Raw genomic sequence first — 18,637 nt, 5'->3', positions numbered from 1 at the left:
GCGTAAAGACGCTACACGCTGGGTTCAGCAGTGCGAGCCCTGTCAGCGTGCCAAGGTCAACCCACCTGAAAAAGAAAGACGGAATTCCATGTGTGATTACTTCTGTAATACCTTCAGGAAAGCCATGTGGCATTACGTAAGGCATTACATAAGGGGTTTTAGCTTGGTAATGCCATATGTAATTCCATTTGAAAAAACACATAGAATTACAAATTGGAAAAAGGAAAAAAATTTTGTCATCTAGAAATAACTGCAGAATACTGTAATGCGTCGTTTACTGTGAACAATTAGTGTTACTATTTGGATGATAACTCAAAAACAAAAGGATTCAAGTTATATTTTAGGAATAAAAAAAAAATAATAATAAAAATAAAATTTTTTTCTATAGAAGTAAAATCAGCTGAACCCCCTTCTTTTGGAGTGATCATCCCGATGGTAAGACAAATTGTTAACAGCAAATAACTTATTATGGTATTTAGCAGTTATTTCTAGATGATAGCAATTTTTTCTTTTTCCAATTAATAGTTCCATGTGTTTTTCCATATGGAATTACATATGGCATCACCAAGCTAAAACCCTGTATGTAATGCCATATGTAAAACCACGTGTAATGCCATATGGCTTTCCTGAAGGTATTACAGAAGTAATTCTACATAGAATTCCGACATTTTTTTTCAGGTGGGAACCGACATAATCGGTCAGCTCTAGGCGATTTTAACACGCCAGATGGCCGGTTCGACCATATTCATGTGGGGTATCCAACCTTAAGTCACTAGCGGAGCAGTAGTAAATCCCTAGTCTATACAGTATATGTAACCATGTACCGCACTACATTCAGTGCTTGTTCGGCCGCCCACTTAAGCGGTTCTCCTGTATTACAAGACTCGATAATAAACAAGTTGTACACTATTAACCAGGACGTATAATCTTCCTTGTTGTAGAATCCTTACCCTGGGGAGCTCCTGCTGGACCTTGCATTATATATATAGTAGGCTTGATCCCTACATTCACGTCGACCTGGTTAAGCTTCCTCTCTCCAGAGGATTCCAATACTGCCTGACCGTCACAGACAGGTTCTCCAGATGGCCTGCAGTTGCCGTACCCATACCGAATCAACAGGCCCCGTCTGTCGCCAAGGCTCTCTAAAACGAATGGATCGCTTGTTTTGGGACGCCGCTCACTATCACCTCTGACCAAGGTGCCCAATTCGAGTCGGCTCTTTTCACCGAACTCGCCAAGATGATTGGTTCGAATTGGCGATCGCGCCGCATCAGGACGACACCCTACCACCCACAATCTAACGGGATGGTAGAGAGCTTTCACCGAACTGTCAAGGCGGGAATGATGTGCAACCCAGACGTCCCTTGGCCAGATGCACTGCCTTCAGTCATTCTTGGTTTGCGCACCACTTTCAAGGAAGGCCTCCAAGCATCACCAGCCGAGATGCTATATGGTACAACACTGAGGGTGCCAGGCGAGTTCTTCACTGTGCAGAGTAACCCAGCTGCTAACCTACCCTCTTTCGTCCAAGGCCTTATAGGCTTAGCTACGCCGCCTTACACAGGCCATAAAACCTGTGCAGGACTCCAGGCACTTGCCGCCACAAAAGCCGTTCGTATTCAGCGACCTTTAGGTGGCGATGAAGAGAGCGTAGCTCGTCCTCACTCTCGTCCCGTGTTTCGACCAGCTACAACATAGGCACGCGCCTTGCTCACGGTCAACGCTTCGAGACGTTTCCAACGTTATACCCTTTCTCTACACAATGATTTGTTTTTGTAAAAACGAATTGTAAGTTTTAATACGTGGCGAGTTCTTTCTTTCACGACCTGGCGTTCTACCTCCGGCATCCTTGAGCACCGGGGACAAGCTCACTCGTGACTTCCCTAAACATATACTTACCGTAACTCGTACTGCAGTGTGTAGTATTCTACAACAGTACAGTCGATATGTTATTATACATATATACATATATACATAAATCCTGGCTAGGCCTTGGGGTGTGTTCCAGTAACTCTCTCCGACAAGGAAGACTCTACTGGAACACACGGTTGATCATAGCCTGTGGTCAAACTCATTCCTGATTCCTGATCGGAAATCGTACGTATTAGGCTGTAACGAGGGCCTAGCTAGGCATAATGCACTACTAGCTAGGCCTCCGTTACAGCCAAGGTGCGATTTCCGATTAAGTTAGGACGTGTGATAAACTCTATATTTAAGATTGCCCAGGCCTTGGCATCCATAAACATATAAGGAATACAGACTGAACCACAAGTAGGAGACACAACACCGAACGTGGGTACCTGTTTCTTTCGCACAGTGCCTAAGGCGGTAACGTGAAAGAGAAGCTGATACCCTCGTTCAATGTTGTGTCTCTTTCTACTTGTGCTTCAGCGCCGTACAGGCGTAAGAACTAAGAACGAGCAGTCTATATTTCTTGTATGTCTGTGTCTACACTGGCATCGATGTAAGGGTTGCCTGGCTAGGCCCTGGTCTTAACCTTCGGATCACATCCTTGTCGGGTTATTGACTTATTAGATTCGTTCACCTAACAATCCAGGGACGGTCGGGGACGGTGTGAGCGAGTCGGAGACGAAAGTGAACAAGTGCTCTTCTCCGATCGTCCCTGATCGTCCCTGACCGTACGCGATGCGCAGTTGTACACGTTAGGTTAGATTAATGCAAAAAGTAAGCAAACTTGTTTGTATTTGCACTTCTTTATTTACAAACTATTGTTTACATACAGCATTAACCTAACCTAACGTGTACAACTGCGCATCGCGTACGGTCAGGGACGATCAGGGACGATCGGAGAAGAGCACTTGTTCACTTTCGTCTCCGACTCGCTCACACCGTCCCCGACCGTCCCTGGATTGTAAGGTGAACGAATCTATAGTTCACTCCACCATTCCACCATCGGGACAATTCTTTAAACTGAGTAGTGCGTTTATTTCCCAATCAAAAAAGTCACAAGTCACAACTGTCACAAGTATTAATTAGGTGATGTAAACAGTCTCTGCAACGTATATTTAAAAAAGATGCTTAGTAATACTAAACTAAGAGTACGGAAAAAAATTCAAAAAACAATACATTAAATGGTTTTTACAATGATAACATGACATATGTACATAGGTTTTAGCTATTCACGGTTATCGACAATCAGATGAAATATTTAGTGCAAAGCTAGGCTCATTGAGGAAAAGTTTCAAAAGAGAAATAGAATTTACATTTGTAAGGGCACCTCATAAGGTTTCTCCTGTGAAAAACTGTGACAATGAGATAGAAAATGTCAATAACGCTCAACGTAATGTGTTTTTTGGTTAAAAAAAAAATTTTATATAAATCAAATTCTATGCCAATTTACAGCATTTTAAGGAAGTGTGGAGCCGTTCTTAATCAATTCATGTTCTCAATATTAATTACAGAGTATGGTTGGTGGTTTAATACAGAAGACAGACTGTTTCAAGCAATTGTACCTAGTAACTTATCAGTTGGTTTTGAAGATAGTATTCAGTTAATTAAAAACATCTTTAAAGAAAAAGGACCATTTGATGGCCTAATAGGTTTTTCTCAAGGAGGATCATTTGTATCTCTACTATGTGTAATGCAACAGAGAAATAGTATGTTAAATTTTGTTTGTAAAATTTCTCGTGAAATTCATAGAAAGAATACTATTGTAATAATAACCCTTCTAGTCTACTATTTATTGCTTTATTACTTTCAGTTCTCCCAATTAAGTTTAATTTTGCTATTATTATTTCTGGTTTTAAATCGCTTTGCAAGCCACACGAACTATACTACTCTGAAAACTTGACGTTACCAATATTACACGTTTATGGAGCTAATGACAAAGTCATTCCAACAAGTTGGTGTCTACTATTGTTTACGAAAATTAAAAAACTATTACATGATAAAATTTATCTTTTGCAGATATGTCTGAAGACTTGAATAATATGTTTGAGAATAAGGACACTTTTATACATGAAGGAGGACATTTTGTACCAGGAAAAAAACAAATTTTTAATGAGTTTATTACAAGAATGTTAGAGATAAAGAAGGGAAATCAATGACATGAATAATATAAATTTAGTATCAATCCTTTATATTTAATTGTACACAGTAAACGAATGAATAATTTAGTTTACAATATAATATCTAGTAAGTATTCAGTTGTTTAATTATATAATTGTAAAAAAAAGGCAAAAATCAATGCACAAAACAATTTTCAAAAATTTTAGTACCACGGGATGAAAAAAATTGTTATAAATTACTAATTTCTTAAAGAAGTCTTCATGAATTAACGTTAACTAAATTAAAAATTTAAATTGTTCATAATGATGTGTTGATTATTCTAATACCTTGTGACAATACTTTATACTGTTACTTTATTTGAGTTTAGGCTTGTATGTTCCAATGTTAAAAAATTAAAAAAAAAAAACATTTAAAATACTTGAAAATGTAACAACATTTTACAAAAGTTAAGATTAACAAGTTAAACCAAACCTGTACATGCTTACACATTTGCAAAGTTTACAAAATTGTACAATTTCTCATATCCATTTTACTTAGAGGTAAAGGTCACAAATATCATAAAAACGAGTAAATGTTGTCAAGGTAAGTCTTACAAATAATATTAATATAAAATATCTGTTTACTTACTCTTCGATATATAAGCACAGTTAGTTTAAAAACATTATATCTGTTAAGCTTGACATGACTGATTTTGATCTTATAATTTTCTTTTTTAAATAGTTTGGTACATATTAGCACTTATTACTAATAAATGGATTATTATACACTTTTTAACATAAACCATTGTAAAATATCCATTTTCAAACATCAGCAGTGTATCTTGAAGTCTTGAAACTATTGGATAAATTACACAGGAAAATCCAAAACATGACTTCACTTTTGTCCAATATCCTCATGGTGTTTGCTCTTGTCCATTGGTTTCTTGCGTTTTCATAACTTCAGGAAGGTCAGGAGGTATGGAAAATGGAGTCATTTCCAATTGTTCGAATTGCCCATTATCTTGACGCAGAGCTAATCCAATCAATGCTGGACACTGAGCTTTTGCAGTTGATGATAACAGTCCATAATCAGATAGATATTTATTGTCCGACATGACAACATTGTCTTTATTGAATAGTTGTTGATTAACGATAGGAATTTTTAATATCCCTAGAAAAAATTTTGAACTCAGTAAGATACCTTTATTATCTTGGCATCATTTAGTAAATGAATAAATGAAATGATAATACAACAAAACCATAAAAGGGGTTTCTCGTTAGATAACTTTGTTAAATAAAAGAAACATACACTAAAGAAAATCATCTTAATTATCTTGGGTTACTGTTTTAGTAAGAATCATAATGTCTTGGTAAGAAGTAACAAAAAATTACCTTCAATGATTTTTTTTAATTCCAAAACTGTTGTGTTTTCCTTAGCATCTGTGAAAATTGTCATTTTTTTTCGCCGAATCATCAAAAAAACATCCTAAAATGATGAACATGAATTAACCTTGACGATGACACTTGCAACACAATTGATTTGTCTTGAAATATAAGGATTATCTTGCGTGATTATAAGGTGGAAGTTGGAAAACTTACCATTTTTATTTTCAAAGTTATCTTACTTTGTATAAAAATTTATCAGGACTAAAATACTTAAATAAATGTTACAGCTACGTGATGTGGAGATCCGTTGACCATTACAAACAGAAGTGGCAGGATTGAGGACTAGCAAACTAGCATCAGGGAAGCCTGATGGTCTGACGGAGCCAATGGCATAGACATATAAAAAGTAGACTGCTCATTTTTATGTACTTTGTACGGCAGAGATACCCACGTTCGATGTTGTATCTTCTTCTACTTGTGCTTCAGAGTCTTCCTTCAGACCAATAACGAGCAGTCTACATTTCTTATATGTCTAAGGTTGTAATAGTAAGGGAGACTTGTGAATCTGGCGCCCGTAAATATTAAATATTAATATTTTGCATCCATTTGGGGTTTAAACGATTCCTCCTTACTAACGGATTTATCCTCCATTTGAATTTTTATTTGCGGATCAATAGTTTGCGAGATATTTGCAAAATAAAAAGTCGAAAATGGGCGCAGCGCTGAAGTATAAAAAACTTTGTTTTAAGTGCTAAATTGGGTTAAAATCCAATTCTACCTGTACGATTCGATTCCTCCTCATTTGCGGATTACGGAGGTATATAAATTAATGTAATTGAATGTCACAAAGTTTGTAAATGATGAATTTAATTATTGAGTGAGAGAATCTAGTAACTATCAATTATTACTTGTGTGCTTAGCTGTGGCTTGTCTTGGGATGATTATAGCTGCATACTGCTACTTTTTAGTTGTGTTGTTATTTGTTTCTTGAATAACAACAAATATTAAAATTTCGCGCGTAATGAATAAATATCAGTCTACAGTATTTGCCACAATAGATTCCAGATATTAGACTCCTTACAGCGGGTTCTACAAAATATTTATCGGAATAGAAAACTTTAGTAGGTATTAATCTATTAATTATCAGTTATAAGTTATTCAGCCTTTGGGTCAATACACACATACATACATTACATACTTCAAGCTCAAGGAAAAATTTATTTGTCAATAGGTACAGATTTTTCATCTTAAGAATCTAATATCTGGAATCTATTGTGGCAAATACTGTAGACTGATATTTCTTCATTACGCGCGAAATTTTAATATTTGTTGTTATTCAAGAAACAAATAACAACACAACTAAAAAGTAGCAGTATGCAGCTATAATCATCCCAAGACAAGCCACAGCTAAGCACACAAGTAATAATTGTTAGTTACTAGATTCTCTCACTCAATAATTAAATTCATCATTTACAAACTTTGTGACATTCAATTACATTAATTTATATACCTCCGTAATCCGCAAATGAGGAGGAATCGAATCGTACAGGTAGAATTGGATTTTAACCCAATTTAGCACTTAAAACAAAGTTTTTTATACTTCAGCGCCGCGCCCATTTTCGACTTTTTATTTTGCAAATATCTCGCAAACTATTGATCCGCAAATAAAAATTCAAGTGGAGGATAAATCCGCAAGTAAGGAGGAATCGTTTAAGCCCTGAATGAGTGCAAAATATTAATATTTAATATTTACAGGCGCCAACTTCACAAGTCTGGCAACTTCCCGTCAAAACTCTCTGGTCTCATGAGAGGGAGAGAGAGAGGTTCATCACGTGACCACATTTAAGGGGGCTCCAGCGGGAGGAGTTAGGAGGTCACAGGTAGCTTAATTGATAGATAAAAACACGCTGATTCCAACGGTGTCCTGATTTACCCCTCTAACCCTGGAAAATTTTGAGATATTTGCTCTCAAAGTTCGTACATTAAACATAGCCTCTCATAGAGCAACGTGAAAAACATCGGTATTTTCTAACAATAATTGAGGAGTTACATGTGAGGACTGTAACTGTTTTATAGAAAAACATCTCAGATTTCAGATGGTACCTTCAAAAATATAGGTAACCCTGGAAATATTTGAGATATTTTGTAAAGTATTGATCAAGTCATTGAATTAGCAGGGTCATGACGGGATGCTATCTTGTTGTTTGTAAGGCGCGCGCTTTTGAATATTTCAGAATTACACTGCAAGTACTTACATAAGTTTTATGTCATTTGTAACTCTTTTTTAATCGTGTTCTCCTATGGATTACTTACACATATTTTTTTTTTTAATAAAATAGAACATTGAAAAATTTTAACTGCAATTACTTTTTATTTCATCAAAAATTGCGTGAATAATTTTTCTATTTGAAATAACTCTTACTTTATTATTTACACTCATAGATAATAATGAGGTGATGCCATTTGTAGGATCTTTTTTATATGCATCTACTAATACTTCTATTGATATCGATTCTTTGGCCATTTTATAAATCATCTTATCATTAATAATACATTCTAATACAATTAATTTTTGTTTGTTATCATCAATTACTTTTTTATTTCTTTTTTGCTGTTGCAAAATCATTTCAGCATCCTGAAAGTCTTGATGACTCTTACAGTGATGTGTGATTTCTTTCATTTTTTATAACACAAAAAAACTAATTCTAAATAAAACGCTCTGTACGTGACAGAAGCTGCTGTTTGTTTACCATAGGTACGGACACATCATATATATAGATGATGGTGCTCGCTTATATATACACGTATATATAGATATATACTCACAGAAGTGATACCAACTAACCGAATAGTTTTCGGGTTGGTACCAGTGTTCGCTGGAGCCCCCTTAACCTCTCTCTCACTCTCATGAGACCAGAGAGTTTTGAGTTTTGACTGGAAGTTGCCAAACAGCAGGTCTTCCATGTACAGACACCCTAACTTGTTTTGTAATCGTGGCAGGACCGTCTTTTTTTTTGCACAAGGTACCTCGGGAGAGCTAATAATTTTTTAAACATCTATTTCCCGGTGACTCTTCCGCGTATTATTGATATTTCGTTAACATACTTACATGATAAATATAATTGTGAAAGAAAAATACGAATAATCATTTACATAAGCACCCCACAGGGGCCCCTCAGTTGATACGACAGCAAATGCTCAAGCCTCCTTAATACGCAAAAAAATTATTTATTCTGGTCAACCAGCTTTGTTAGTGTATTTTTTGAATTTTTTTCACTGCGATGTTCTAGTAGCCAGCTTCGGGAGGGCGCGGGGGTCGGCGTGCACCCACAGCCTATAACTGGTCGACAAAAAGGGTTATTGGTAAAAAAAAGGTGGGAAATATTAAAAAAAGATATTTTAGGGTGGAACTTTCATATCCTTGAACAAGTTTATTCGTATAATTACGATTGAACTCCACTAAAGCTCGTTTAATCATCAAGTATATTTCATTTCTTATTCGAGGATATTTACTTAATGTAGATGTTTGGAGATTCCGAAAAAAAGGAACGTAAAGTTTTTATTTTTTATTTTTAATTTTCTTGACGAGCTTGATTCTATCAATATTTATTCACATGATCACAAAATGGTCAAGAGAAAGCTAAAAAATAAGCTATAATCAAATAATTACACATTAATGCATATTCTTACATTCCTTGATCACTGAAAATAGAATAACTTTAATAAAAGACGGAATTTAAAATAAATTTAGATACACTTAAATACAGCTTTGGCGCTCGCTTTCTATTTCCTGTATCTATCAGGCTGGGATTGATGGTAGTGACTCCTTGCTGGATACGGCTTGTATCAGGGACTTGAACTACGAGAAGATCATCTAAACGTCTTCCTTCTATAAGAAGAATTTTTTCTTAACTCTTCTCTGACCTGAAAACTTCCAGAAGTTCGTTGGTTCTGGAAGTTGAACCGCTGCCTGAGCAAAATAAGTGTCTTCATGCATTTTTCGAGCGTCATTTTGTGCTCGCACCAATTGTACCGGGACGGTTGACACGTGTCACTTACCTTCCGCTGTACGCGAGGACTTTGGCAAAAGTCGAAGGTATAGTGCAGATTTACTTAGAGAAAAGCCCTCTTTTAGCAATTCCTCATGCAGCTGTCCTAACGTTTTCACCAATCGAATCTTGTCTTCACGTCTGCGGTCATCGGCGGCGCTTCCATCCATAGCCAACTTGATGATGACACGGTGAAGATCAGGCTGATCTGCTTCCAGAGGTGGTTTCCCGACGGATTGGTGAACTTTAAGTTTCTTGACGAATTCGGGATGTTTTTCGGTTATCTCTTGAAGTGTATGCTTCCTGCTTTCTTGGGCTTTTTTTTGTCTCTCTGCTGCAAGTTCTTTTTGTTTCAAAGCTCGTTTCTCAATATCAATATTCTGCTGACACTCATGTATTTGTTTTTTAAGATTTACTTCAGGTAGTAGACCGGAATTCTGAGCTCGCGTTAATGCATCTAATTTTTTCCTGAGTTCAACAATTTTCTTTCTGCTGGCATCTTGTGAGGGTGTATCAAGTTTTTTCTCTGTTGATGTTTTTGAAGTGACTGTAGCTCGCGAAAGTTCTTCAGGATGATCATCAGACTTAACGTTGCCATCTAATAAGTTGCTGCCAGCAACAGAAACCTCCTTCAGCTGATGTAAAGGTTCAGGTTCGGCACCAGCCTGAGATCCACTGACTTTACTAGTACTAGACTCGTTTCCCTACAATATAAATAATTTATAGGTATTAATATACATGCATGTTCGGTCGCCGACGAAAGTGTTTTTACGCATTTTTATAGTAATGTTTAACCTGCCTAAAAAACGTTAAAGCCGTCCTCTTCTTTTCGGCATCAGCCTTCTCATAATCTTTAATTTTAGAGGTTATAGCATTCGCGAATTCTTTTTCGCATTTGTAAGTATTTTTTTTGTTTTCCATTCTTCATTAGCTTTTTGTTGCATAATAAAAAAGGTGAGGTTAGGGTGTGCCTTTCTGAAGGCCGTAAAAAAGTTTTGATAAAGTTTGTTTTTAAAATCCATGTTTTCCAGAGATTAAACTGAAAAGATTCAGTCAAGCCGCTAACACTAAGCTTTGTTGTGCAAGGAGCTATCAGTTTGATATGAGATTCTTACAACTTTAGTTGCCTGAGAAATAAAGCTACCAAGAACACGCAGTTCACACAACAAGACACGCAGTATAAACACACACACACACTTCTCTACGTCGATATTTTACTTGCCTATTCGACCGTATTATCTCTATGTTCGAACATTGTGATCTCTTTGACTTTAAGCTGCCGAACGAGTGACCAGTGTGCCGACTCGAAAGGCTACTGCTTCCACTACCATCGCGTGCATGTACACGTATAGGCGTAAAGCATACATATATATATATGAAGTAGTAGAAAATCTGCCGCAGACTGTGCGTCTTCTGCACTCGAAAAGCTGTATATAGTTGTTGCACTGGACTGGAGTAGAGGTCACGTTGGGTAGATAAAGTCCAATTTTTTATTATTTTCAATAAACGTCACGTTTTCTGTAGACCCCCCCTCCCCCCATGTCACACTTCATCACGCTAAACCAATACCCCCTCCCCCCTAGCTGCGTGACGTAATATATGAACGGCCCCTAAAAATATTTTTGTTCTGAGAAGTGTCAGGAACAGATGTAAAATTTTTAACTGAAAACGTTTTACATGACATGTCAACACACTAAGGTGTTCCCTTTAGTAAGTCTCGGGCGAAGCCGACGGTGGAGGTGGGGGGCGCTAGTCTTTAAACGTAGAAAAACCGTGTTTGCACTGTTTTCACCTAGTGAAGTCAAAAATAGTGCTGTGTAAAAGTTGTAATAGGAAGAGCCATGACTCCTGTACGCAAATATGTTGCATAGATAGCAACAGTAGGGTGATCGATACAAAAAATAAAAGAAAACAAGAAAATGATAGTCAATATTTCATTAAATTTTCAATCAAATCAGTTTTTCTTCCAAAATAATGGGATGAAATTTCGCCATATTGTTGTACATATGATTAACTAATTGTTAATGCAATATTTTTTCGAATAGCAAAAGTTGGTAGGTATAAGCACCCCAGAAATGTTCTACGTTTCGATATTTTTCAAGTTATTACGTACAGTCATTTTTAAAGTATTTTTATTAAAACAAAATATATTTTTTTATTGGCAAAAGTGTGGCAAAATTATGGCTAAAGACTTGGAGCCACAATTTTCCGAGCTTCTCCAGGAAAAAGATTCCAATACAAAAAATGGTGCGATTACATAAAAACATACATAAATAATTTTACGGAAAATATTGCATTCCACCATTTAATTAAAAAAAAAAAAAAATAACTTGCATGTATTCTATAATCGAATTTTCAGTTTATCAAAAAAAACAAGAGGTAAGTAATTTTTATTAAACGTTATTGTAATTAAAATAATAATCATCTTATGTAAAATTGAAATAATTCATCAATTCGTTATAAAAAAATTTAACTATTCATTTTCTAGTCAATTTATAGGTTCAGCTATATACATTTTTTTTTGTATCAGTTATATAAGTATTAAAACAAACACATTTCAAACAATTTACTTCTACACTTTCGAGTATGTTTTGAAATTCGCATCTGTAAATATATGAACTGTGAACTGCATATCTATTTTTTAATAAATTTTCCTTGATCTTAATTTTTAGGTTAAAAAATACAATTGTGAACTAAAATGAATAAAATTATGAACTTGATTAGTAGTATCGACTTTTTTCCTATTATCACTGTCTTCGCTACTTGAATTTTGGTGATATCTTGAATGATGTCTACGTCCATAACGAGTACTTTCAATGCTGCTACTACGTGATGATGAATTAGAACGACGACGTGGGTCTCTTTTTTTAGTTTTGCGTTCGCGACTATTACTCCTAGACTAGCTTGAATAATCATTTTGCGCTCTTTGTTTGTGGTTATTTTTATTTCCACACTTTTGCCACAGTTCCAGCCACAATTTGCCAACAAAATTTCTGCCACAAGTTGGCCAACATTTCATTTCCACGTGGGAGCTTATATTTTTAGTGTAAGATAAAAAAAATTGCAAAATTATGACTTTCCATAATAGCAGAAAGCGGTACTTATATGTTACACTAGAGAGTTTTTACGTTTAAAAAATTTTTATTTCAATACGTACAGTTTTATAGGTACTTTCATGAATAGGAAATACACTTTTTATGAGTAGAGAAGTTTTTTTAAAAGTTTCAGGCCAAAAAAAAAAGAAAAATCGCTTAAGCGAGAAGTATATCGGTACTGCTCATGCTGTAAAATTTTGTTGTGAACGTAAATGCGCTATGTTGCTGTACAATTAAATAACTAGTTTTTAATGCAATTCGGATGGATAACTGGTTATTGCGTACAGTTTTATAGGTATTTGTATCAATAAGAAAACTACTTTTCCATGCGCGGAAGAGTTTTTATTAGAAGTTGTCGGTTGAAAAAAATGGGAAAAATCGCTTAAGTAAGAAGTAAATCGGTATTGTTCGTGCTGTAAATTTTTTTCCTTATAATATTATTGAACAAAATTTAGTCATCTACTCATAAACTTAAAGAAATAATTGTAAATGCAATTTGGACGGGTGGTAGCTTACAGTTTTAAGAGATATAGGCAAATCATTCTTGAGTTAACGCCAACTCTCATTGTACACTTTTTTATTTTCTGGTCATTAGTAGTTTTTGCATGTTTGTAACGTTGAAATAAATAAATGGATTATCTTTGTAGAGTATAGTTCAAAGTTGCATTAAATAAACGGCTGGGAAACTGTTATTTTCAGGTTATGGATTACTGTACGGAAATGTGGTCATTGCATCCTAAATATGATGCTGGTCTAGTCTTTCTAGTTTGAAAACAGAAGAATAATTTATTTAATAATTTTTTTTTCACGTTTGTTAGTTGTTTTGCAGTTAATACAATATAGTATTATAAGGTTTTTAATCAATAAACTCTCTTTTTTTTTGGATTTCTCGAAAATCCTCCAGGCAAGCGCTCGAAACTTCAGACTTCAAACTCGTCGTAATTTGTTACCTTCTGGTTGTAGGTAGTTATAACTGGTACGTTATAGGTAAAATTTAAAATAGTTTCTCATGGCAGTGCTAAAATTTTCGAAGAATATTCTACTTTAGAGATATCAGTTTTATTTTCAAAACAAAAATTTCTCTGGTTACGTTAAGGACGATTTTTACTTTCTTAGATCAACTAAAAGTATATGGACACTTTTTATGCTACTAATAACTCAAAAAAAAAATTTTTAACTGAAATGATATTCCATCGTTTGAATTATCATCTTGTACAGTGACTTTGCGTTCTGAAGTCACGTTTGCTCATTTGATACGTAAGGACATAATGCAGTATGTTTTAATTGTAGGTTATTGACTCGCTCTCTTTGCAGTCAACGACTCTCGGGATTATTGTCTTAAGGTGGCTCCTTACTATAAATCCCACAAGAAGAGTAAGCATACTGCAACACAGCTTTTCATTGGCTGTGGAGGTTCTTGACTAAAAATGGATAGGTACCTATAGTCCCTTCAAAAAAAGTTTAGTCACATCTACACCGTTGACCTATATCGTACAATACAGTGACTCGAGCAGACGTATATATACAAATCTGACAACATAACCCTTGTATGTAAATAATAAGCTGACGATAAGTACCTAATAATAAGCCACGGGTGACCAAAGACAAAAAAACTTTAGAAAAAATCTACAAGTTATTTATTAGTGACGAGTAAATACAACCGTGTCCTAACTTTATCGTGATATATTCTATTAATTTTATCTATTAGTCAAAAAAGTACATAAGTCAGCCCCGCATTAAATTATTTTCTTAGTTCAGCGTCTCATTTATTTTTATTATAATTTACGATTTCCCACAACTCCTATTCATTTTACGTACAACTTTCTGACCAATTCAAACTACGTGGGCTACCGCTCTTCGGTGTAGCAGACGCCCCACACTTTTCATCTGTTCCAGGACTTGCACAGTTATCTACTATTTTCACAAAATATCCTATAAAACCCATGGTAATGTCCAAGTACCTGAATGTCGTTGGAAAGATTCTGATTTCTTCTATCTGCTACATAGTTTTCTATTAAGAACTACAGTATCTTTGCTGAGATATCATACAACCTGCGCCACCAATTTGATGACCCTCCATAAGAGGCTATGTTATAGAGTCTATTTTCCAGTTAGTTTTTTTCAACAATTTTGGTGGTGACGAGGTCTAAAATTTTGAGAAAAGACTCCTTGCACCTTCAAGAATCATTCTTTAAAATATCATTTAATACTCCAGTGTTTTGATTTAGTGAGGAGCCACCTTAAGTAAGACAACATAAGAATATATTTTTACAAGAAATTAGAATGGTAACATACATAAGTCTCGTTTTTGTAGAACTTTCAACAGTAAAACTCATGAGTATCACACTGGAAATATATGTAAGTCCCATAAGCGCAAAAAAATAGAAGTCTCGACAAAATAAAAATTCAACTTTTTTAATAAATCACTTGAAAATTAGGACATTGCAAATTAATTATCTCTACTAAAAATATAAATGTCATTCGAATTCGAAACTGTTAAATTTTTAAGTTTTGAGTTCGTAAAAAATACAAGTCTTACAAGCGTGGAAAAGTAAACGTTTTACTAGAACGACAAAACAACAGTCTCAGATGCAAAATTTAACAGCTTCAAATTCCAATAATATTATGTTTTCAGTGAAGATAATTAATTTGCAATGTCCTAAGATTCAGGTTGTTCGTTAAAAAAATTTAAATTTTTGTTTAGTCAAGATTTGTATTTTTTTTTGCTCTTATGGGACTGGATATATTTGCCAGTGAGATACTCATGAGTTTATACTATTGAAAGTTCCATGGAACTTATAAATGTTACTATTTGAATGGCTTGTAAAATCACATTCTCATGTTATCTTACTTAACTGCTAATGTCTTAATATAAATATTTATATGATAAAAACTTTGATTTCTTGTACTTGTAACTTGTATTTTGTTTATCCTTGCCAATGTAGTTTATGAAGTATCGTAAGTTTTTTTTATATTATGCAGTTCCACCAGAAAATTATAAAATTTGTAATTGTACTTTCATGTGTCTTCAAAAAGATTTCAAAATTTATATGAAAATATCCTTGATGAGACCGTGGCGTGAGATCGCTATTCAGGTAGACTTCGCGGGCTTAACCGGGGTTGCTGCCCTTCACAAACAGCGGGCAGCGTAGCAAACTATGGTCGTCCGCGTTGGCCTAGGCTCGACCCCCTGACTGTCAGCTTTTCCACCTCGCATGAAGTTCATGCTCCCTCGGTTCAACATCAGGGTGAATTAACTCGCTTTCACTCCAAGTCATTACCACCGGATTTTCAACACAACACACCAAGATCGCAAAACAATACAAAAAAACGCTTCACGCACGTTTGCATACTGCATTTAATCTGCCGCTCTCAGATTTTTAGGGTCTTCCCCTCATTTTCCTCTTGCCCCTTCCTACTTATTTCCATTACGCCTTTCTCCTAACTCGTCTAGCCTGTCTGAGGTGATGTTACGGTGCCTTATCGATACAAAATAAATAATACTTTTTTAACAATTATTTACCTTCTGGGGATTTTGGTACTGCTAAAAAATTATCACTTGGCATTATTTTTATGCTGAGGTGTAGAGCAATCCCTTTTTTATTGCTAACGTTTCGAATAAAACTCGTTAATATCATGTTTATGTGAATAGCTTTCGTATTGCCTGTCCATCATACACGAACAGAGGGCAGAAATTACAACACTTAAGGCTTCCCAGTAAACGCAGTAACTCAAGATTTTTTGTCGATGTCTTTTAGGACTTCTAATGTCCATTTGGAAGACATCTTTGGGGGATTTTACCTCCGGAATTCCCTAAATATTCAATTTAGATGGACATTAGAAGTCTACAAGATATCTACAATAAATCTTCAGAAAATTTGTTAACGGGGTTCGGTCACATAGAGCCGCATATAGATAGCGTTAAGCGTAGCGCGGAAAAATTAGGTATTGACTACGAGCATATCTCAGGTGGCGCCGCCAATACTGGTTTTTCCAGCATAAAAGTATTGGATCTTATTGGAACGATTTTATTTTAGTTAACTACGATCCTATTTCCATGTGGTAGTTTATGAAACTGGTACTTCTTACACAACATTGGAATAGATTATTGAAAAAATAATACTCAAGAGAAAATAAATCGGCAGAAGAACAAGAAAACGAGAATCACGGGGCTCTTCAAATAAACAGTACGTATCGACTATACCTATGTATATGGCACATCTGATGAGCTGACTAACCTTGCCTGGATAGTATGTGATTAATCTCGACTATAATGTAACGAAAAGAATGTAGTAATCACTCCAAAATAGTTTGAATTTGATAAAGTATACCAATGTAGTGTAAGGAGTACCGATTTCATAAATCACTACATGAAAATACAATTGTAATTAAAAAGTACTGTTCCCATAAGATTCAATGCTTCTATGCTGGCAAAATTGGTACTGAGTTCCGGCATTAGCGGCGCCACCTGAGATGTGGTGTGGGAAACTAGTCACCCTGAGCAGGAGTGTCAGAGGATGGCAGCCCACAGCTGCCAGGTACGTGGATGGAGGAGAGAGAAGTAACCCGATCTAGAGACAAAGAAAACTTGATTAGGAACGAGTTACATTACAGCTGATACGTGAGCTAAAACATGTGCTCAGTTTAAGCAGTAAGCAGAGACTGTCGCATGTGCGCAAACCATGGCACAGGCGCCGAGCCTGATCGGCCAGGCAGATCGGAGAGTTGCCGGCTCTGGTCGCAGGAGAGCTGTGAGCCCCCACATACTCCCCCACGAGAAAACGCATTAAAAAAAACTTTAAGTGTACAAAAAGGTGGGTGGCTAACGCACAAGACGACTGACAAAAACAATCTAGAAACGCGGAACAGACTGTAGTTACAAAAAAACAAGGATAATTGAATAGACTACAACTAGAGACAAGTCGAGAACAGGTACACGTAAGGTGCCGTAAGGCACAAGTACATCACAGTATTAAATCAGTGCTCCAAAGAGCCTTAATACTAAGAATTCAGTCTCAAACGCTCCTGGTTTGATTAGAAAGGGTTTGACAAGCTTCCCAACACGCTTTGAGGGAAGCTGTCAAGATTACAACCTTTAATTAGGCAACGCAATACAAATGGACTTAAAACTAACGCAAGGGCTTAATGCTCATTGTTACTAAGGCTAAAGGAGACTTGGCGAGGAGTCCGACGCTGATCTGAGTGCGAGTAAGTTTTTACTATGGGCACAGGCCTAGTGGGGTTAACGCACGGAACCGAGAGATCCAGAAGCGGAGTGGCGAGACATTTCCGGAACAAAATAAGCCGATTTTAGCAATTCCGTCGATACGACCTTAGGCACTCCCTTCACCTCTATCTTGAAATCGCGATCTGAGACGTGCTCGAGAATTTTAAAGGGGCTAGAGTAGGGCCTCTCGAGAGATTTGACTGCTGGAGAGCGCTGAAAAACATGCGTGCACGAAGCGAGGTCCTTGAAGACGAAGAGACGCGTGCCATGGTGATGTTCTACGGGCACTGGTTTGAGCTGACGCATGTGCTCACGTTAATCCTTAACAAATATTTGAGGATTAGCCATAAAGTCATCGGAGATGAAAAATTCGCCGGGAATGCGGAGGCTGGTTCCATAGAGGAATTCGGCGGGAGACGCGCCCGTGTCAAGACGCACAGCTGTGCGCAAGCCGAGAAGCACGGTCGGAAGGACGCTTCTCCAATCTGGATTGTTGTGGCACATGAGTTCCGTTTTAAAGCTGCGGTGTCAACGTTCAATAAGACCGGTGGCAGGATGATACACGGCGGTTCGCTTGCGTTGACAGCCAAGGAAGGCGAGGTACGCGTTGAAGATCTTCGCTTCGAATCGCGCACCCTGATCGGAAGTGAGGAAGCGAGGAGTACCGAAACTCGCGACCCAGTGCTCCTGGAACGCACGAAGAACGGTAGAAGCTTCAATGTTTTTCAGAGGCACCGCCTCACGTCTCAGTCCAACGCGAGAAGAGGTCAATCATGGTCAAAAGGTAAGGATAGCCATCGCAAGCCTTGAGGGGCCCAACGATATCCATATGGACGTGACGAAAACGGTCGTCAGGAACCTCAAATTTGAGGG

General features: G+C 36.5%; 2 protein-coding genes across 3 annotated transcripts; one reads left to right on the top strand and one right to left on the bottom strand.

The window, feature by feature from the left end:
• The first annotated feature begins 2,796 nt into the window (after positions 1-2,796).
• On the top strand, positions 2,797-4,236 carry LOC106642610 (esterase OVCA2). The gene is made up of 5 exons (XM_014357439.2): positions 2,797-3,059; positions 3,130-3,301; positions 3,423-3,617; positions 3,722-3,862; positions 3,928-4,236. The coding sequence occupies exons 1-5, from the start codon at positions 3,036-3,038 to the stop codon at positions 4,065-4,067; spliced, it is 672 nt and encodes a 223-aa protein (XP_014212925.2). The 5' UTR covers positions 2,797-3,035; the 3' UTR covers positions 4,068-4,236.
• Positions 4,096-5,759, bottom strand: EloB (transcription elongation factor elongin B). Of its 2 annotated transcripts, none has more exons than XM_014357440.2 (3): positions 5,607-5,759; positions 5,400-5,493; positions 4,096-5,178 (listed from the first exon to the last, which is right to left on the bottom strand). In XM_014357440.2, exons 1-3 carry the CDS (start codon positions 5,607-5,609, stop codon positions 4,922-4,924), a joined length of 354 nt encoding a protein of 117 aa, XP_014212926.1. In that variant the 5' UTR covers positions 5,610-5,759; the 3' UTR covers positions 4,096-4,921. The 2 variants fall into 2 exon arrangements, with proteins under 2 accessions (XP_014212926.1, XP_089450360.1); XM_089594234.1 differs by having other exon boundaries at positions 5,400-5,551; positions 5,633-5,759.
• Positions 5,760-18,637: the final 12,878 nt, after the last annotated feature.

This window comes from Copidosoma floridanum, unplaced genomic scaffold (genome assembly GCF_036245765.1).
Source record: "Copidosoma floridanum isolate Cflo_tuat_1 unplaced genomic scaffold, Cflo_Japanese_pri ptg000021l, whole genome shotgun sequence".
Lineage (NCBI taxonomy): Eukaryota > Metazoa > Arthropoda > Insecta > Hymenoptera > Encyrtidae > Copidosoma > Copidosoma floridanum.
The sequence above is the reverse complement of the archived record's forward strand: the minus strand, read 5'-3'. Positions and strand labels throughout refer to the sequence as shown.